This window comes from Nicotiana tabacum, chromosome 19 (genome assembly GCF_000715075.1).
Source record: "Nicotiana tabacum cultivar K326 chromosome 19, ASM71507v2, whole genome shotgun sequence".
Taxonomy (NCBI): domain Eukaryota; kingdom Viridiplantae; phylum Streptophyta; class Magnoliopsida; order Solanales; family Solanaceae; genus Nicotiana; species Nicotiana tabacum.
This window is the reverse complement of record NC_134098.1, coordinates 57585795-57606604: the sequence shown is the minus strand read 5'-3', so window position 1 is coordinate 57606604 and position 20810 is coordinate 57585795. Positions and strand designations below refer to the sequence as shown.

Below are 20810 nucleotides of genomic sequence, written 5' to 3'. Positions count from 1 at the left end.
AGTTTTCTTTGAATATTTGGAAGAAAGACTTGTAAAGAAGTAAAAACTATATTTTTGGATTTTGATTTGCAAATTTATTTTTTTTCAAATGAAAGACTTCGGAAAAAAAAGAAAAATATTTTTGGATTTAATGATTTTTTTTTGAATTTTCTAAGGAAAGAATTCTAAGAAGGAATTCAGGAAAGGGAAAATATTTTTGAATTTTTTGAAAATTGGGAGCCGGAACCGATGAGGTTTGCTTATGTATCTCACATCCGGTGAGAATCATACCCACGTATTTCAGTTAAAATAAATAAAAAATATTTTAAAAATTGTGATTTTACACACCAGAACCCTTTAAAATTTTATTTTATTTTATTTTATTTTTAATTTTTAAAAATGGTACTTTATGCAAACTTGGAGGAAATTTTCTCTTTCTCTCTCCTATGTTCAATAAATCTATCCTAAAGCCAATCAACATTTGAGTAAAGCCTATCGAATAATATTACATATAGCACAAAACATGAACATGTTGGTCTGAAAAATTGGTACATGTCCTAGACGGGCCCGACCCCTGTGCCGAGTCCCGCTAAGTCCAATACACATGATGTAAATAAAGCGTAGCCTACTAGGGATATTCATTGCTTGTGGCTTGTTCTTCTAAGTTTTCAAATCCTAAAGGAGATGGTATCTAGTCTTGGCTTACCTGGGCGGACAACCAGAGCCGAGGAATGTCAAGCATCACCAGTAGTAGAACAACACTGGCTAGCTAACGGCTCTCCCGCCTAAACATGTGTGACTAAATCATTTACCAGAAGCTGATAGGCTAACTGGCTTTATCTCAAGACAGAAATTTTGTGATGCTGGTAGGCGAACACAACATAACTACCTATCAGAAGACTCAGAGGGGCGCGAGAGAGGATACAATTTATATCACAGTTCAAATAAATATTAAAGTGATAAATAAGCGACAAATAGCACATTAGGCTCCCAAACACAATAATATCTAAAATATGATAAAAGCCAAAAAAGAATCAATGTACAAAGTTTGAATTCTTATTAATTTTTTCCAATAGAGTCGCCAGAGCTATCACACCTCTTTTTTTCCCGGCAACCCATATTACGAGGTTGAGTTAGAAGAGTTTTTTCAATTGAAGTGACGTTTTGAAAAGGAATTATTTATTTGGAGTCGCCACTTGGAATTGAGTTTGGTGTTCCAAGTCACCTTTTATCTTGAATCCCTTATCAAAAGGAAGGTTTGACTCCTAATTTATGGTCTACGATCATAGAAGGCTGAGTAAGGAATTCTGTTGACCGAGAGGAAGGTGTAAGGCACCCCTCGAGTCCCGTGGTTCTAGCACGGTTACTTTATTGACTAAATATAAGACTTAAATCAGTTTTTGGCTATTCTTGTAATTTATTGGTTGTGGTTTGCCTACTACCGCTTAATTAATTATTATATTTTATTAATTATTTTCACCAAGATGCATTACACACAAGGTATTCTTCTTTGAAGTTGGATGTTAAACCAAGGTACATGGGTATCAAAACGCGGAATAAGCACATGATCCTTTTATTTTTTAAGCATATCAATCCAAGGTTCGGGTATGAATATATAGGCTAATAGATTATTAAGAATATTTAATTATTTTAGCTTTTTTATATTCGAGATATTTAATTGTATGCTTTTAGTATTTTTTAAAGATTTAAAAGTAAAAATTAAATAAAAAAGTAAAACGAACTAGCTGAATCATCCTAAAGTTAAAGCACATACAGAATATTCAATCTATCATACTAGAAGGAATTCACCACAACTATATACTAATTACTAACTATTTCATCCTTTACTAGAGCTTGCAATGTGCACAAAAGTTACTATGCAAAATTTTACGTGAATTTCTACATTGAATTTTTTTTTTTAACATGCAAAGTTGATGATTTTAAAAAGGACTAATGGAAACATCTACACATATATTCTTTACTTATGTTGAGAAAAATAGAAAGAAAAGAGCATACTGTGAATATTCTCTTTCAAATTAATCGTTTTAGCAAGAAAACTATTTTTTTACCTCTAAACTAGTTTGACTCTAACAGTGAATAGAGTATGGTTTAGGAATATTTTTTCTTCAAATAAAAGTAGATATAATTTAGATAGAGTAATGGACTTTTATTTTATTTTATTTTTAACTAGACAATCTTTAAAGAAAATCCTAATACTAAACAATTAATATGGAGGAAAAAGATTCAAAATTTGTAGGAAAACCAATTAAAGATTCAACCGATCAAATCAACTCGAATAATTACATATATGATTTATCTTTTAAAATTTCAACTAGATTTAGGCCCAAACCTTTTCCGATGTCAAAGTTTTTCCCTTCGTTACTTCTTAAATTGATGCCTTTTCTAGGCAGAACTCAATAGTAAAAGTATACAACTATATCCATTTAGCATGTTTGACAGTTGGTTTTGAATTCACCAAAACAAACAGAAAATTTCACGCATTAGACTAAAAGCATGGAACTAACTAATAAGATTTTAACAAATCATTATATGAATCTCTACTTCTACCACGTCACAAAAATAAATAAATACTAAATTACTTAATGTTAAGGAAAGGAGAAAAAGTAATGAACCTTAAGAAGCTTTCCAATAATAATAAAAGAAAATCAGTGAATATAATTCTTTGCTTGGATGAGCAAGGTTTAAAAATAAAAATCTGGTGATCAAACTCTTCCGGACAAAAGCTAACCACCACCGGAATCACGAATTGAACCTCAAATTTCGACCTTGAATTTCAGTTAAGCTCCATCGTCATCAAACTCTGTCTTGATTTTCTTAATTAATTTTGTAGACTTAGAAGGACTCTCAAACTAACACAGAAAAAAATTATTTTTCAATAAAACTTTTTTCCTCCAAAACCAAACCTTTTTCCTTCCCAAATCTCCTCCTCCTTTATTTGTGAAGTATATGAATTTTTTATAGTGCTTAGAAAATCAGTGCTTGTGAAGTGATGTAAGATCGTGTACATGTTGAGGTGTGGGATCGTGTGTGTGCGTGAAAGAATTGGGGACATGGGTGTTGGGACGTAAGGAGTGTTGCATGTGTAGGTAGTGATTAGTTTTATTATATAGGAATTAATGTTTTGATTTATTTTATTTTTTTTTCTTCTTCTTCTTTTTCTTCTTTAAAAGATAAAATAACATATAAAAGATAAGAATATTTACTAACTAATTTTTAGACTAAGAAAGATATACGCAAACTAAATATATACAGTTTATTTAAATGACGCCAAAAATATACTAAAGCTAACTTATTTATTATAGTTCTGTTTAAAAGAAACCAAATAATTTTTGTAGATTTTCTTTTTCTCTTTACGAATAGAAATAAAATTTGTACTATAAGTATGTTAATATTTTTGTAATTTTTAATTGAATATAATCTATTTAGAGTAAGATAAAAGTTTAAAACATCAAAATTAGACCTAAAGAAATATTTACACTAAAATAGTATAGAATTTAGGTATGGTCAAAAATTAATTGTTCACACCAACTACAATTGTTGTTCCCAATACATGTTATTATTTGATTTACTTTCTACCTGTATTCGGTTTCACGTGTCACGCTATTATTCGATCATTTAATATATACCAATTTTATCTTATACAGTAATATTGTACATAATTCTTTATTATAATATAAAGTCATTTAAAAGTATTCGTGTGATCTATCACTTGTTTTAAATCACAAATTTTAAATATTTATCTTTTTTTCTTAAATTGTATACATTCAAATTTTGCATATAAAAATTAAACAATCGATTTGTACGACATAGAAACACGTACCAGAATCGAATGGACATGCAAAACATTGACGAGCTTGTTAAGTTGTCCTCTTTATTCTTACGTTACGCGGCAATAAATCTCTTCTTCTACGACCACGTAAACTTGGAGACTGGACACCCGTCTTCATGCATGTCTTAAGTCTCATCTCTATCTTCCTCCAACAATTACACTATATAGCTCCTCTTCAATAGTGTTTCATCATCATCCATCAAAGAAAAATTATAACAAGAGTTACTACTAGTACAAATGATGGTGAAAGTAAGACCTTTCCTTTTTTGTTTGCTATTGCTTGCGGTTGCATCCTTATCTTTGGGTACAAAAGACCCAGAGCTAAAACGATGCAAGCACCAGTGCAAAGCCCTACAGCAAATTGGGGAGCATCAAAGGAAAGAATGTTACGAAATGTGCGAGAAATACGACAGTGAGAAACAATCGAAAGAAGAAGACACTTCAACTTTTTTCCCCTATAGAGGCAAAGAGGAAACAGGGGAAGAAGAAGAAGGACAGCAATATGGGGAACAAGAGAGGGAAAATCCTTATGTCTTTGAGGATCAGCACTTTATTACTGGAATCAAAACCCAACATGGCAGAATTCGTGTTCTTCCCAAGTTCACAGAGAGGTCTAAGCTACTTAAGGGCATCGAGAATTATCGAGTTGCAATTCTTGAAGCCAATCCACAGACCTTCATTGTGCCTAACCATTGGGACGCTGATGCTGTCCTCTTTGTTGCTCAAGGTATAATTTTTTAACACACTTGAGAGTGTACCCTTTTTTTTATTTATTTAGTATCAAATTGAGACAATTCACAACACTTATAAGTGCAACAACAAGTAATTGTCTAGAGTATTTTTAATTTGGCTTGGTAGTTTAAATATAAATGTCAAAACTATATTGATCGTACATTTAAATGAGTTGATTCAGTTCCTTAATGAATTAGCTACGTATCTATTATCTAGTGAGACATGTTAGGTTCAATTTTTGTACATGCTGAGTAATTAGTTATAAACATGGATGCAGGGAGGGGAACGCTGAACTTGGTGCGTAGGGGGAAGAGGAACAGCTTCAATATTCGGCCTGGAGATGTGATCAGAGTACATGCTGGGACTACTGCTTACTTGATCAACAGAGAAAATAATGAAAAACTTGTCATAGCCAAGCTTCTCAATCCGGTTTCCACCCCTGGCCAGTTTGAGGTAATTAACTCCGTATTAAGCTTCAATTCTGTACAAAAATTTTAGTACTTAAAAAGTCATTTCCACTAGCAGAAGTGAACAATGTTGATTTGTTTGATTGCAGCACTTTTTTGGGCCAGGAGGGCGAGAGAACCCGGAGTCTTTTTACAACGCCTTCAGCTCTGAAATTCTTGAATCTGCACTCAACGTGAGTTTTCCATTCTAGATATAAATTAGGAATATAGCACTCCAATTCTTTTGCATTGTTTGATTAGATATTTTTGTCCAAATTAAACAGGTTAGGAGGGATAGACTGCAGAGACTCTTCGGGCAGCAGAGGGAAGGAGTCATTATAAGAGCTTCAGAAGAGCAAATCAGGGCAATGAGCCAGCACGAAGAAGGTGGAATTTGGCCTTTTGGTGGAGAATCAAAGGGTTCAGTCAACATTTATAGGCAACGGCCCTCGCAATCCAACCAGTACGGCCAACTCTATGAAGTAGATGGTAGCCACTATAGGCAGCTAGAAGATCTCGATATTTCCGTCTCTTTCGCCAACATCACTCAGGTTAGTAAACTTCATTACTCTGTCTATTTCAATTTATGCGACATATTTTGACTCGGCACTTTGCTGGTTCTATTTGTATATATTTAGGGTGGGATGTTGGGCCCAGTTTACAGCTCAAGGGCAACGAAAATAGCAGTGGTGGTTGATGGCGAAGGTTACTTCGAGATGGCGTGCCCTCACTTGGCTTCTGAGTCGGGTAGCAGAGGACGACAAAGCAGAGGAAGCGAAAGGGAAACGAGAATTGGTTCAGGTTATCAGAAGGTGCGGGCAAGGTTGAGGCGTGGTATGGTGGTGATTATCCCTGCAGGCCATCCAGTTGTGAACGTAGCTTCAAACAACCAGAACTTGCAACTTGTTTGCTTCAATATCAATGCCCGCAACAATGAAATTGTCCCTCTTGCAGGTGATTTTATGACTAAGAGTTTTACTCGGTGCGTTACAAACATATTAAACTAACCTATGATCTCACACAACTCTTATGTGATAACAGATAATTCACTATAATAATAAGGCTCAAGTTACCCAAAAATATATATATAAAAAAATAGGATTGATTACCATTTTTTACCAATTAAAGCATATAATTGAAATTCAAATAAGTTGCCTGGTACGTAGTAGATAGAAGTAGCGTTACAAATTTTAAGTATGACTTGATTCAACATTTTCATGTGATATAACGACTCATTGGTATTGGTTAGGGAGGAACAATGTAATGAGTCAATTGGAGAGGGAAGCAATGGAGTTGGGTTTCGGGGTACCGGCAAGAGAAGTGGAGGAAATATTCAGTAGGAGCCAACAGGAGGAGTTGTTCTTCCAGGGGCCTGGTGGTCGACAGCAACATCAGGAAGGTGGCCGAGCCGATGCATGAGCGGCGGGCTGTGGTTGCTGCGCCTTGAATGTGGGTTCATGGTGGCTAAACGAGATCGAGACAACTGTGTTGTGGTTTTTGCACTAGTAATGTTGCTACTACTGCCTATCCTGTAAATTTGGTGAATAAAAAGGATGATTATAAATATAAAAGCAGTAGTGGCCTTGTGGGGGTGTCGCTAAGGGACTACCACTTTATGTCATGTAGTAGTTATGTGTGATGATAAGAGGAAATGTAAAATTATGAAGACGAAGCTCTAACATGAATAAATTAGCTTTGGCGGTTCTAATGTTTGTGACAGCCGTTTTACCTCTCTATGACTTCCATTTATGCTCGGTTCCCGTTTGATGTCTTGCAAATTGTGAGTTGTTCGTTTTGGTTAACAGAAAACCAGAAAATATATAGAACTATTGAATTTATCCACTGAATTAGTAAAAGTAGAAATAATACTTTTTATAAATTTAGTCGCGATTTAGTAGATGAAAATTTTCTTGTTTATGCATATAGAGTTTGACTTTATTATTATATTGATTAAATAAAAAGTACACTATTTTTGTTGGAATCAGAGGTTATATGAACAAAAAGTCATGTTTAAATATGTGTGTATGTTTGTTTTCTCCAAACCAAAAAAGAAAATGAAAACATGAAATGGAATTAAAGAAACTAAAAACATAAAGAAAATCGAACAACCAATTTATTGGAATTAAAGAAAATTGAAGATTCACATTGCCAGGTGAAGTACAAATATTCATAGGTATTGAAGAAACTTTTAACATTCCTGGAAAATAAAGAACCTTTAACATTCAAGAAATGCTGAAGGCCCTTGTATCATTGGACTGTGGACGTCGATTTGAGAAGACCGACTAAAAAGGAAAGAAATATGGAGAGTGCGAACAACAGTTGATTTTCCACATAGCTTTAGCATATTTCTAAGCACAAGCTTCCGAATATTCCCGGTTGAAATTTTTGGAAGCTCTTCCTTGAAAATCAATTTTGATACCATATATCGTATGCAATTTAGCTCTGCAAACTCTATAATATCCTTCTTACTTGGCCTTTGTTTGCCCTTTGTCTCATCCGTAAAGCAAACAAATACACACTGATCTTCACGTCAAATTATTTAGGGACTTGTCGTGTGCCTCTGAATCAAGACTCAAAAACACAAAATTATAAAATGAATACAATGTCATTTTATGGTTATTGGAGCCGTATGTAGAATTGAATGCCAAAAAGAAATGAATAAAAAAATCAATGAACTTACAATGTTTATGCCTTAAAATCAGCTTCCTCTCCTTCCATGGAAAATGAAGTCTCAAGAGAAAAGAAAAAGCAGGGTAAATATAACTCGCTGAACTGCATATTTTAACATCTCAAGTGGGAATCCAAAAGCTATGAAACTGGATCACAAAATGTTCTCTTCTCTACACGGTATCAACATAGTGTAGTATATAGTATACTACGAACCTTTTCACCAGTATTCAGATGTTTTGATCAATTAACCCCAAAGAGCTCTTGCGAAAATATCACAACTGATAACAAACTTATGCCTACCTACGATGCGACAAATAACAATTTAAGTGTAAATGTTGGGAGATTTATCAGCATCTTCTCTGCTACTTCCACCGAAAGGAGTCGCGCAATCGCCTCCGCATTTCGCCGGTGTCTCAATGGTTGAGATTTTACGGACACTTTTGCTTCCACCATACTCTTTAAGTATTTTCATCGACATTTACAATTTTGCTTCCTCTTATTTAAGAATTTTGTGCCAACAATTACTTGGTTAAGCATAGGTTCTTTCATTTTGGGGAGGGAAGAGGTGATTAGTTCTCTATATTTGCATAGGATGAAAGGTAACCTTTAATAACATTTATGAGTTCATCTAATACAATAAAGAAGAGGAAGATGAAAAACCATAGAAACGTATTTCTTCTTTAATCGTCCTCAAGTAACTCCCTTCACCTTTAATTTAGTAATTATTTAGGGACTTGTGGACTTTTCAAGTTAAGATAAACAGAAAAATCATGAGAAAAAAGAAAAAGAGGAGAAAAAAGATAAGTGAGTTCCTTGGCCAAAGAGAGGTGACACCTCACTTTTTCATTTCCCACAATTTTATATATATATAGATATAGATATAGATCGTGTCCGTGATTTGTTGGTATACCAACCGCGTCGAAAGGTGCATGATTGGAATTGAGTTGGAATTTAAGATTTGGGGGTTTTTGCTATAACCAAACACAAGGGAAAGATCATTACGTTGTGGGTCGTCCCGGCTAATTATAAGGGAATGACTAATTACTCTAAGTTTGGGAGTTTTTGCTATAGCACTTAGCCTAATAACTTTCGCTTTGGGAGTTTTCGCTACCGAACACAAGGGAAAGATATCACAGGTTGTGGGTTCTGGCTAAATGAATAACTATCAGGAGAATGATAATAAATGACATTTAAGTAAATAATGGAATAAGGTTCACCCAACAAGGGTGATATTCTCTACTAATTCCTTTGACAATGATGGATAGCGATATGCCCTTGAATATTTCGATTCTTTTTGGATCGTGAGAGAAAGATAGACCAAAAAGTGTAAAGGCACACTTTGTATGTATATGATAAAGATGGAGAATCTATAGAGAATGTCAATATTTGTTCTACATCTCTTCATATTTGTAAGGGTACATGGGCCACAAAATCCTAGATAATACAACAGAGGGGAATATTCGCTAGAATATTCTCTAGAGAATCTAAATCCAATTAGCCGTGATGGCACCTAAAACCAAGCCGCTAGGTAAGCCAGTTATCAATAAACCAATTCAAATGAGATTTATTGAAACAAATAAATGATAAAATAATTGAATCTTTATATATTTTTATTTTTCAAGAATTGGTAGTACAAATCATGAGCTTCTAAGATTTAGAAGTTACAAAGTTGGTATGAAATAAAATACATCATCTGTTTGAAATGTGCATAAAGAGATTTTCATAAGTCTAAAGCTACCATGAGCAAGAGGCGGCTAAAATAGGAACGAAGGTACGTCTTCAATGCAAGCTCCCGTCATACACAGCGTCATCAGCATCCATCTACATGCAAGGTGCAGAAGTATAGTATGAGTACAACCGACCCCATGTACTCAATAAGTAACAAACCTAACCTAAGGTTGAAAGAAGTGACGAGTTTGGTCAAACGGTCAGAGTCCAACACCAATAGCCAACATCACTCACAACATATAATGAAAGTAGTACAAGAAACAACTCAAAGATATGATTCTCAGCTCGTTCACAGTTACGGAAGAATAGGCATGCTTTTCAAGTATAATAGTAAAACCCAAATCCTTCATCGAAATCACCAAAATATGAGTAAGTCAGAAACCATTGATTTTTCCCAAAAACTTTCAACAACAGATAAGATGATTCAATCTCAGATAGCATGAGGAAAGTACATCCCTATGCCTACATGTCAATATGCATGTGAAGTCATAAATGTCACAAAAATATGTATCATGAGAAAATGCATATTTATGCACGTATGCCAAGTATGCATATCAGATGCAATGCGTCACAGTGATGAACTCATGTACTCACACTCTCACAATACTCAATATCACAATCTCACACTCCCAATCATCACGCTCAATTACTCAGCACACTCAGTCACTCAGCATTGTACGGTACCTACTGCAGCTCGCAGCCCAATCCCATTATGAACCAATAGAAATTGAGCTCACTGTGGGTGTGCAGACTCCGAAGGGGAAGATCTTTCCCAAGCGCTAATATAACATGCTGCGGCGTGCGGTCCGATCCACATATAGCCATAAGGCCTATTGCGGCGTGTAACCCGATCCACATATAGCTATAAGGCATTTTGCAGCGTGCAACCCGATCCACATATATCCAAAAGGCTTGTTGCGGCGTGCAACCCGATCCACAGATCTCACTCACAATACGGCTCTCAGGCCCCAACTTAGTCATCAATCTCTCCAGTCTCTCAGGCTCACAAATCTCATGCCAATCAGCCCAAACAATGATAACATGTTGTGACAACAAATGATAACAGAGACTAAGATATGATATGCAAATGAATGAATATGACTGAGTATGTAACTGCAATTTAAGCAAATATCTCAACTAAATGACCTTAGTGGGCCCCCAACAGAATAAGCATATAGCCTAAATATGGTTTCTAACATGAATCACAGCTCAATTACTATATCACATAGAAATTTCTTGGATAAAGACAAGATTAAGTAATTACACAGCACCACAGAATTAACCGAGCCATAATTCACACGATGCACGCCCACAAACCCGTCACCTAGCATGTGCGTCATCTCACACCAAACACATAACACGTATATTCAGGGATCCATACCCTCAGCACCAAGTTTAGAAGTGTTACTTACTTCGAACAAGCCAAATTCAATACTGAGCAAGCCAAACGATGCTCCAAAAATGCAACCTCGTGCGTACCGACCTCCGAACATCTAGAAACTAGCCAAAAGCAACTCAAATATATCAAATAATGCCTAAGGAAACAATTATAATCGATAAACGTCGAATCTTTAATCAAAAGCCCAAAGTCAACCAAAACTTCAAATATGGGCCCACGCCTCGGATCCTGATGAAACTCACAAAATACGATAATCCTTTCAATTACGAGTCCAACCATTCTAGTTTCACTCAAATCCGACTCCGAAGTCGATATTCAAAACTCAAAAATTCACTCTATGAAACTTTATACAAACACCCCCAATTTCTCTTTTGAAATCATCAACCAAATGCCAAAAACGAGTATAGATTCGTGAAATATAATCAAAACCGAGTAGAGAATACTTACCCCAATCCATATGGTGAAAATTGCCTCAAAAATTGCTTCAATCCGAGGTCCAAAGCTCAAAATATGCAAAAATGGTTGAAACCTCCGAAATAGAGTACTTTATAATCACTAAGCAAATTAATGAACCGCGATCGTGGAACAACCTTCGTGATCGCGATGAATAACCTACACCGTCTCCTTAAGTATGCTATGCAATCGCGAACTAAGTCATCCAAACGTGAAGCGCACAGGTGCCCACTCTCTGCGACCGTGTTCCCTCATACGCGAACGCGATTTAGAAGCTCCCAACTCCACCTCTCAGCTCAGCCCTGTGCGAACACGATGGCTCTTATGCGAACGCGATGCCCAATCTCCAGAAACCAACGCGAACGTGTAAATCTACTCGTGAACACGAAGAAGGGACTACTCAACTCCAGATTTTTCATCCACGCGATCGCACCTCTAACTTCGCGATCGCGAAGAAGACTTGATGCACCAGACACCAGCAGGAACCACCAAGGCCAAAATGGAGGAAAGTGATCTGAAACACGTCCGCAACTCACTCGAGCCCCTCGGGACCCCGTCCGAACATACCAAAATGTCCCATAACCTAACACGGACCTACTCGAGGCCTCAAATCATGCATAACAACATCGAAATAACGAATCACACTTCAAATCAACATTAATGAACTTTGAACTTTCAACTTCCAAAACTCGTGCCGAAACATATCAAATCAACTCGGAATGAACTCAAATTTTGCACACAAGTCCAAAATGACATAACGAAGCTATTCTAATTCCCGGAACCGCAATCCGAACCAGATAGCATCAAAGTCAACTTCTGGTCAAACTTATGAACTTTCCAAACCTTCAAATTTTCAACATTAAAGATTCAATCATGAAATTCATTCCTCCAAATCAATTTTGAATAACCTGAAAATCAAAACCGATGATTCACACATGTCATAATACATCATACGGAGCTACTCATGCCCTCAAACTACCGAGCGAAGTACAAATTCTCAAAACGACTAGTTGGGTTGTCACATTCTAACCCACTTAAACATACGTTCGTTCTCGAACGTGCCAAGAGTTGTTCCAAAGCTGTCAATCACTGTGTAACCTGACCATGCACATACCGGAGGTGATCCCACGTCACCCTATTCCATATAGGCCCGACAACATAATATAACTGAATATCATTACTTCAACCTTAACCCGTAAACCACAGAATCCAATTTCCAACATCCGAAATTTCCTAAAGGACCTGAACCTCGCGTCTACACACTGTATAAGTCTGAACAAGTTGTATCAAGCCATAACTATAACCCAATATGTAATCACATGACATACCACACGACTCGCATACTCGTAGATAAATTTCCGATCACAGTATTGCTCAAAACAACCCAATACCGGTAATAAACCTCATATCAATCAAAACCCCATTCTAAAATCTCCGTACATTGTCGATGATGAAAGAAACATGCAGAAACTCATAACCATTCATCATATCAACAAGTCATGGAGCTCTCTCTCCTTCAATAAGAACTATATCCAATTTCTAAGCTGACTTCTGATATTATCCTCCCAAATACACCGCAATCAAATCCGATAGCACCCATTCTAGGTTCGACGACCCCATCTTATCAAATACAGCCGCCCTAATGACATGCCACGCCAATTCAACCTAGAGCAAAAATGGTGCAATCCGTGCACCAATAAGCAACAATTCAAATGTATTCAAACTTGGAAAATGACTCAAATGATAGAGCCGTCCTGCAAGTACAACAGATACCACCACAGGCGCACTGCTACAAACCCATTATACCTAGTAGAATCAAGACACACGAATCTAACATAAAGGATCATATCCCAACATAACCCAGCTGCAATGCATGACCCCATCCAAACACGGGTCCATATGAAATACCTTAAGCCATCATGCTCAAAATAAACAACTACAAGCAATTCGACATCAAATACACGAAGTGTATGACCATAATCACAGAGAAGCAAATAGCACAATATACCACAGCCCGGAGAGAACATAACCAAGGCGCAATCAACCATTCAACACCCCAATAACCATCTCGCTCAAATCCTGCTACAAGACCCAAACAGAACTGTACCATGTGTGCTTATAACCAACAAATCATAACCCCTCGTAGCATAGAGGAGTAACACATAGATCATATCAGAACACGAATAAGCTCAAGTCTAACCGGATGGAACATCCTTCAATAATAGCAGTACAGAGTCAACCAATCTGACCCGGTGTAGAATACACGTCCTCTTTGGGTCTACCAAATGGACCCCAAATCAACTCTGGTCACCTACAAATAGATACCTAACCCTCCGAAAGTCCATAATGACTGAACCATAACACTTACTATCATTTGGCTAGCTTTGGCCACATCTTCACAGTCCACAACCACAAAACAATCTATTTTCGAGAACTCCTGATCTCCAAATCCATAGAACACACGAATCACCATATCTGATCCCAACTCCACCGCCCGAATGTCTAACACATCCTTCATGCACGATCATCCCACGAGGAATACTTCGATAATTCTTTCGTGCCACATAGAAAAATCTGAATACCAGTAGCCGATCAACCAGGCGAGTACCGCAATACCAATGAAGCATTAGTAAGTCAAAACTCAGTGCGCCTTCTGATATGCGCACCCTTCTTAGGCAATACCAAGTAGTTATAGCATTCATCTAAACTTCGAAAACCGTCCATGCTGCCTAAGAACTTATGATCTCCCCTTCAAAACTGACCCGTGACCTTGCACATGCAAATATCAATCCTACACAACACACAACTTCTATCATGCCATCATAGGGAAAGTACGAGAATCTCATAATCAACTTTGAGTCACAAGCAAACTACATACTCAATTATCTGTGAACCTTCTATTTGATCTCATCCAGGAGAAAATCACAATACGCAACATGTTCCTCACGCTAGTAGGAAATATATATCTCAAACCATGGTAGAAACCATCGAGAACCCTCTGAAACCCATTTGCACGTAATCAAACCATCAGAACTGAATCTCTCTAACTCAACCAAGACATGCAGGTCGCCAAAATTCAAAAGCATTGCCGCAAAACACCTATAGAACCTCACCACATTGCACGTACCCAAAGAACCGACCATAACCATTACTGTGTTGATCCAACATACTATCAAGATGTCCTACTTCTCCGAGTTTCTTCTGAATTGCCTTCAAGTTGATACTTCTCCTTGCCAGGATCCTTACCCAAAACTCACCACAAGATGTTATAACATAAAACCACACGCCTTAAAACCCATAAGTCGATGTATTCCCTCTTAAACACCCTAGAAGTACCACAACTAAGACACTCACAATGAAGAGACCTTCTGTGAGTCTAAAGCCGTTTCTTTCACCTTCCTGATACTGAAATATATAATCCATAATGATATAGAAATACTATGAGTCTCGACACCATCTAATGTAAATCTCAGATTCTAGCCATATACAAATCCAAAAAATTCTCAATTGCTACATATAAATCTTGTACCCATTAGAACCTTCTCGAGAGTTATTTACACTGCTCAAATCTCAATTGCACCGCCCAAACGGGCTGAACGACTTGTGCCTCATTATCTCGGTAGCACCTAAAGAAGTAACCTACTATTTAAGCAACTAAGTGAATCCCTTTTTCCTTAGTACATCACATCTACCACAAACAACAAACCTGAATCATTCTAAGATTACTATATATCCATCATTTGTAGTAGGCCATACATCCAAAAGTTTCCTTACTTAAGTCATCCTCAAAACCAACATCTGCAAGATATAACCAATCCACAGGTGTGCCTCAGACTGAAACCAATACAACACATAACCAGGCAATCAAATCGTCGATATCAACCTCTCCCACTTGGCTCGAAGCCATGGAATAAAACATTTGATAACTTACAATAACCACACCCCATTACTACCATAATACCGCAGTGAGATTTAACTAAATCCTTTATAAACTCATGTAACACAAACCATCTAATACCCCAAATCATTTGCGAATCTTACATTCATCCTCGTGACGGTTAGGTCAACTATTAGAAACTCAAATCGCACAATATAACCCACTGGTAGGAAAGAAAGCCTTCACACAACATCATAAAGATCACACACCCGTAGATTACCCCGCAGGTCATAACCTATCTGCTTAGCCTCAAACTGACATCTCTCTATACCCTTTCACAGCCACAACGACTACACAATCACTTAATCTTCCTGAGTATGAACTCATCAATAATACACGAGAGTCTAATTCATTCCACAGTTAAAAAACATGAAATATCCTTCAGTACACTCATAACTCGAGTCTATACATCACATCAAGATAGAATTCAAGCACCCAATAATCCTTTTTACATCTTAAGCAAACCCTTCTCGTCACACTCAAACCATCTGAACACATCCCGCGGCCACATTATCGCAGCCCATTTTCTTGCGAAAGCGAGTTTCGACGTGTGACAACTCTTTTAAAGGAAGGTAATTAAAAGAGAAGAGTCGCCACCTAACGATTTTGAGGTGTGTTAGGGAACCTATTTGCAAGTAACTTTGTTTGATTACTCTGTGTCACCAAAGAAAGGGTAAGGGCTCAAATAACCTCAAAGAGAAGGTGTTAGGCACTCTTCAAGGTCCACAACTGTGGGTCCCGGTCGAACTTTAAACTATGTGGATTATGTAATTAGAATAGATGATCAAATAAATAAAGGGAAATTTAGAAGTCGAAGAGTCATATTAGGGCACGTGAGAATCGACACAAATCTTAATGACTACAAAGATACAACTACATTGATTTATGTTAAATGACTAAGTGTAAATAATAAATACATAAAGAAGAGGGGAGGTCCTAAGTTTTTTAGCCTAAAGGATCACCCCGTGCAACATAAATAATACTTCGCAACACCTTTGAAGTAGGGGTTGCTCATATTGTTCAGCGGGCACAGACTATCATCTCCTGCTACCCGATTACTATGTTAAAGTTGTTGACCTAAAGGCATACTAATTCAATTCTAGGTTGTACCCTATGCATGCACTACTCGTCCCATACCTATGGTCCAGGAGGCTATGGACCTCTATTTGGGTCGTTCTAGACTTCACTTAGGATGCTAAAAATTGATAAAACTAGTACACATTCAAAAATATGTAGGACTACACATAAGTACAATTAAAGGCTCAAGTTAACCTTCACACATAAACAACAAATGCACGCGGGCAGTTAAGCAGTAGACAATTTCAAACGCATTAGAGTCATTAAGTCCTCTAGGCATAGTTTCTATGTGATTCTGATTTCCAGCGTTGTACAGGCGGCGTTGCAGCTTTAAACTAACAAACTTGCAGATTAAAGGTATTACAAACCTATAGGCATGACATCTACATTGTTCGTGCGATGAGGCAGTAAGGTTGTTCTAAAACTCAGGGTTTACGATACTGATTTTATAAACATATTTCTTAGGCAGGTAACAATATCCTATAGGCAGGATTTCTAACAATTGACAATTGAAATTAATTTTATAATGCTCTATCCCTAGAGGCATGTCATCTAAGTGGGGCAATGTAATGAAACTAAAGGAAGTAATCGATTAATTAATTAATTAATTAGAACCCTATAGACATGGTATCTAGATGAGTATTAGCAAAGGCATGTATTATTACAATCCTATAAGCATGCTATCTAATAATCATATAGAAGTAGACATGGGAGCAGGTAAAGTATTTACTCAAACAAACATGCTTTTGATACTGTGTGTGATTCCTTATAGGCATGATTTCTATTAGTGTATAGAAGTAAAGCACGCCGACAGCAAATAAAGCAAATAAGCCCTACGGACATGTTTTCTACCCATTTAGGAAAAATTACAGTATACTCGCTTCCCCATTTCTTACTAACTCCCCAGTTATTTGTTTATAAATTATTACAGGCCCATATAATGAATATAAGTATAAATATTATACAAGGAACAACAGTAGGCCCAACAACAGGTCCAAATGAAAAAATAACCTAGTATTCTGTGGGCTTTCAACAGGCTCACTTTCTTCTCACAAACAGCAGAATCAAATCCCAGGCTTACCCAAGGCATAAGACAACTATAAGGTGCAACTCCAACAACACGCAAGGATAAAAATAGTCCCCGAGTGAGTGACTTACATGCCAAACTTAACCATACAAATAAAAAACTACACACATGATTAATTAAACAATATTTTGAAATCTACACAGTGAAGTCTCAAAGTTGTATCTAATAGCAGTTTTTGACAAGTTTATAGTGCATACCTAAGGAAGTTCGTGCTTGCATTTTTATAAAGCTAAGTTAAGGTAAAAGGATTGACTAACATGAGATGGCATACTGATTTCAAGTGAAATTTCAAACAAATGCAAAGCCAGAACTAGCCTAAAGCACCTTTAGACAGGATGTTGAAGCATGAAGAAATTAGTAGAGGCATAGTAGAGCACAACCTTTACATAGTGTGCTTAATGTGAAAGCCATAATAGAACATGTTCATGGTCAAGTAATTACTTAAATGGGCAGGGGGAAAACTTTAGCATGTTGATCATTTGTCACAACTCGATTCTAGAAGTAAGACAAACAGGCATCAAATCCAGCAACAGTTGACCACATATAGGGAAACGAGCTAGTTGTAAAGTTACTCTTAAAGGTTTAACTAATACTGAAGAGTACATAGTAGATCGAGTCAACAAACATACAATAAAGATATAAATGTCATGAGAACAAGTTGTAATGAACAATAGGGTCCAAGACAGACAACAAGTTAGGTATGAATGACTCAGCAAGAATTAAAATACACTCTAGGCATGAATTTGGTTTACATAGCAGTCCAGAACAAGGCAGAGAGGCAACCTCACGAACAATCAATAGGTATTAGCATAACACAGTAGATTAAACAAGTTTAAGATCGCCATAGTTCATATTAAGCAGGGACATATTAAACTAGATTGCCAGACCACACACAAGTAACAAGGGATGTTGTAGTTCACCTTATAAGTGGGAAGTAGTATCAAAAAACATGGGATTGAATTAGGCATGTAACACACATTAAAACACACAGTTAATAGGATAACATATTTGGGTTGATAGCACAGTTAGGCATTAGTCCTAGTAGAGTATCAGATACATAAAACACGCGAGTTGATATATCCAGAATGTAGAATAGATAGGGAAATAAACTCAGGAAGAGTAGCACGTAACACACACTTGGCTAGGCATGCTTAAAGTAGTGAGGGTCTTTCATGATGAGCACAAATAGTAGGTGTAAGAATTCAAGCACACATACACACATTGGACTAAGTAGACCTAAGGGGGTCAGAAATCAAGGGCGTATAACAAACTTAGAGTTTTAGGCAAGTTCTAAGGCTAGAAAAGCATAAAACTAGAAGACAACTTTAAAAAAAAAACAAAGAACCATAAGCAAAGATGGCATAATATCATATTGACTCACTGAAGCTCAAGTGGCATAAACACACAAGGCATGAACACAAGAAAGAAGATGAAATTGTGAGAGTCACATATGCTTACCAGTATAAACTAACGAACAAGTAAAGGAGAAGAGTAAATTTCAGCAATACTTCGAAAATCAATAGCAATAGAGGATAGCAAGACCCCAATCCAAGTGTGTTAGAGTTCACAAGGACTTCTGATGAGTCCCAAGCAGTGCTCACATTGGGGAGGTTGAGAATGCAAATTCTAGTGGCCTTGGCTTTCAGTCGGCCAAGAATAATAGATTCAGAATAGTAACGAGTGAGTGAGAGTAAAAGAGAATAGTTATTTTTTCCCGTCCCATAAAGGGGATTAAGGGAGGGGTTTATATAGTGGTCGATTAAGCAAACAAAATATGGAAAGCAATCAATCTAAACATAGAAAAGGAAAGAAAAGATCCCATGCAGTCAGAGTCGGTAAATGAGATGGAGATATCAAGCCCTAGTTGAGTTCAACCAACTGTAAATTGAACTAGGAGTGTAAGCATCGTCTCCTTTTGAGTGTATGTAGATGAAATACCGTCTAAATCGTTAAAGATTGAAGTCATCCAGGCCTGATTTTGAGAGGTAGTTCTTGCCAAAAATAGGGCAAGAACTAAGTAACACCACAAGCGTATGTATAATAGTGAAGCACCACAAAATAGGTAAGTGAATCAATGATTGATTCCATTTTAGGGCAAGATTTGGAAGGGTTCAGAGATACAACGGCTAGGGTTTCTCATAGAAGAAGAGAGTAGAGAGGATTAGGGGCGGCTGGGGTGTGGGAATGGGATGAAGGGATATAAGGAAAGGGTAGGGATTTATTATGAGCCATTGATCATTTGAGATCAACGGCCAAGATCAAAAAGGAAATGGGGCGGGTCGTTTAAACTGGTACCGACCGGGTTAAGATTTGGGTGTTTGGGCCATTAAATTGGTCAAGAATTGACTCCAAATTAGGCTACAAATTAAATACCCAAAATATTATAACAAATATTTATAAAAAGTAATTAACAAATAGTAAAAGTATTATTTATGTAGTAAGATGTTTTAAAATAATAGTTTAATATTTAAAAATATAAAAATGCTATTTTGAGCACAAATAATGTAATAAAATGTGATTATGCACAACATATAGGCTATTACTGCAAAATTGGGTAAAATAGCTTTAAAATGCAAATATAATTATATAAAATAAAGTAAAATATTCTAAAATATTTATGTGGATGCAAATAATAACTTTGGATATCACAAAATAATTTAAGTTGTAATTAATGCATATTCAAGTAATTTAAATGCAAGAAAATTAATTTTAAAGCTTTAAAAAATATGAAAACTATAGAAAATACTTGTATAACTCTTATGAATTAAGTAATGAAGAAAAAGGATACTTTGAAAGTATATATACTATTTGAAAAAATATGAGGGCAAAATTGGGTATCAACACACATCTTACTCATCACATAACCATCCAACCACTCATCGAGCCATAAATTTCACTAATAGGGACACTGTTGGACTTATAAGTCCAAAAGCACGTGCTCATACAACCGAAATCCCCGTGCTTGAGCTACAGTCATAACCCAGCCTCAAGTCTTCCAGATTGGCCCATCATCAGCACACAAAAATCACATCTCGCACCTCATCCATTGAATCACAAGTCGCTGATGCACATCTGATACCGAGCGCTCACATGCACATATGAATGCGTGGAAGGAATTCAAAGAGTTACGCTTCAAGCTGAATCAATGTCACACGAAGATAGGTATGGACATCATCATACCGATCTGCAAGACTCTACTAGACACTTTCCCATGACTCGTAGAACCTATGAAAACTAAAGCTCTGATACCAATTTGTCACGACCCAAAATCCAACTAGCCGTGATGGAACCTAACTCAACCCGCTATGTAAGCCGATTAACAATAAACCAATTCAAATGAGATTTATTGAGACGAATAAATGATAAAATAACTGAATCTTAAAGGACTGGAAGTACAAATCATGAGCATCTAAGATTTAGAAGTTACAAAGTTGGTATGAAATAAAATACAT

General features: G+C 36.6%; 1 protein-coding gene across 1 annotated transcript; it reads left to right on the top strand.

Annotated features, from left to right (window-relative positions):
• The first annotated feature begins 4011 nt into the window (after window positions 1-4011).
• LOC107787011 (vicilin Cor a 11.0101-like) lies at window positions 4012-6715 on the top strand. Its single transcript, XM_016608528.2, has 6 exons — window positions 4012-4556; window positions 4839-5014; window positions 5118-5201; window positions 5292-5558; window positions 5646-5961; window positions 6257-6715. Exons 1-6 carry the CDS (start codon window positions 4067-4069, stop codon window positions 6424-6426), a joined length of 1503 nt encoding a protein of 500 aa, XP_016464014.1. The 5' UTR covers window positions 4012-4066; the 3' UTR covers window positions 6427-6715.
• The last annotated feature ends 14095 nt before the right edge of the window (window positions 6716-20810 follow it).

What these genes read in the sequence shown, in the direction of transcription:
- LOC107787011 (XM_016608528.2), top strand. Translation starts at nt 4,067, where the DNA reads ATGATGGTGAAAGTAAGACCTTTCCTTTTTTGTTTGCTATTGCTTGCG. An exon ending in CCACCCCTGGCCAGTTTGAG is followed by an intron (nt 5,015 to 5,117) that starts GTAATTAACTCC and finishes GTTTGATTGCAG; the next exon opens with CACTTTTTTGGGCCAGGAGG. An exon ending in TGAAATTGTCCCTCTTGCAG is followed by an intron (nt 5,962 to 6,256) that starts GTGATTTTATGA and finishes GGTATTGGTTAG; the next exon opens with GGAGGAACAATGTAATGAGT.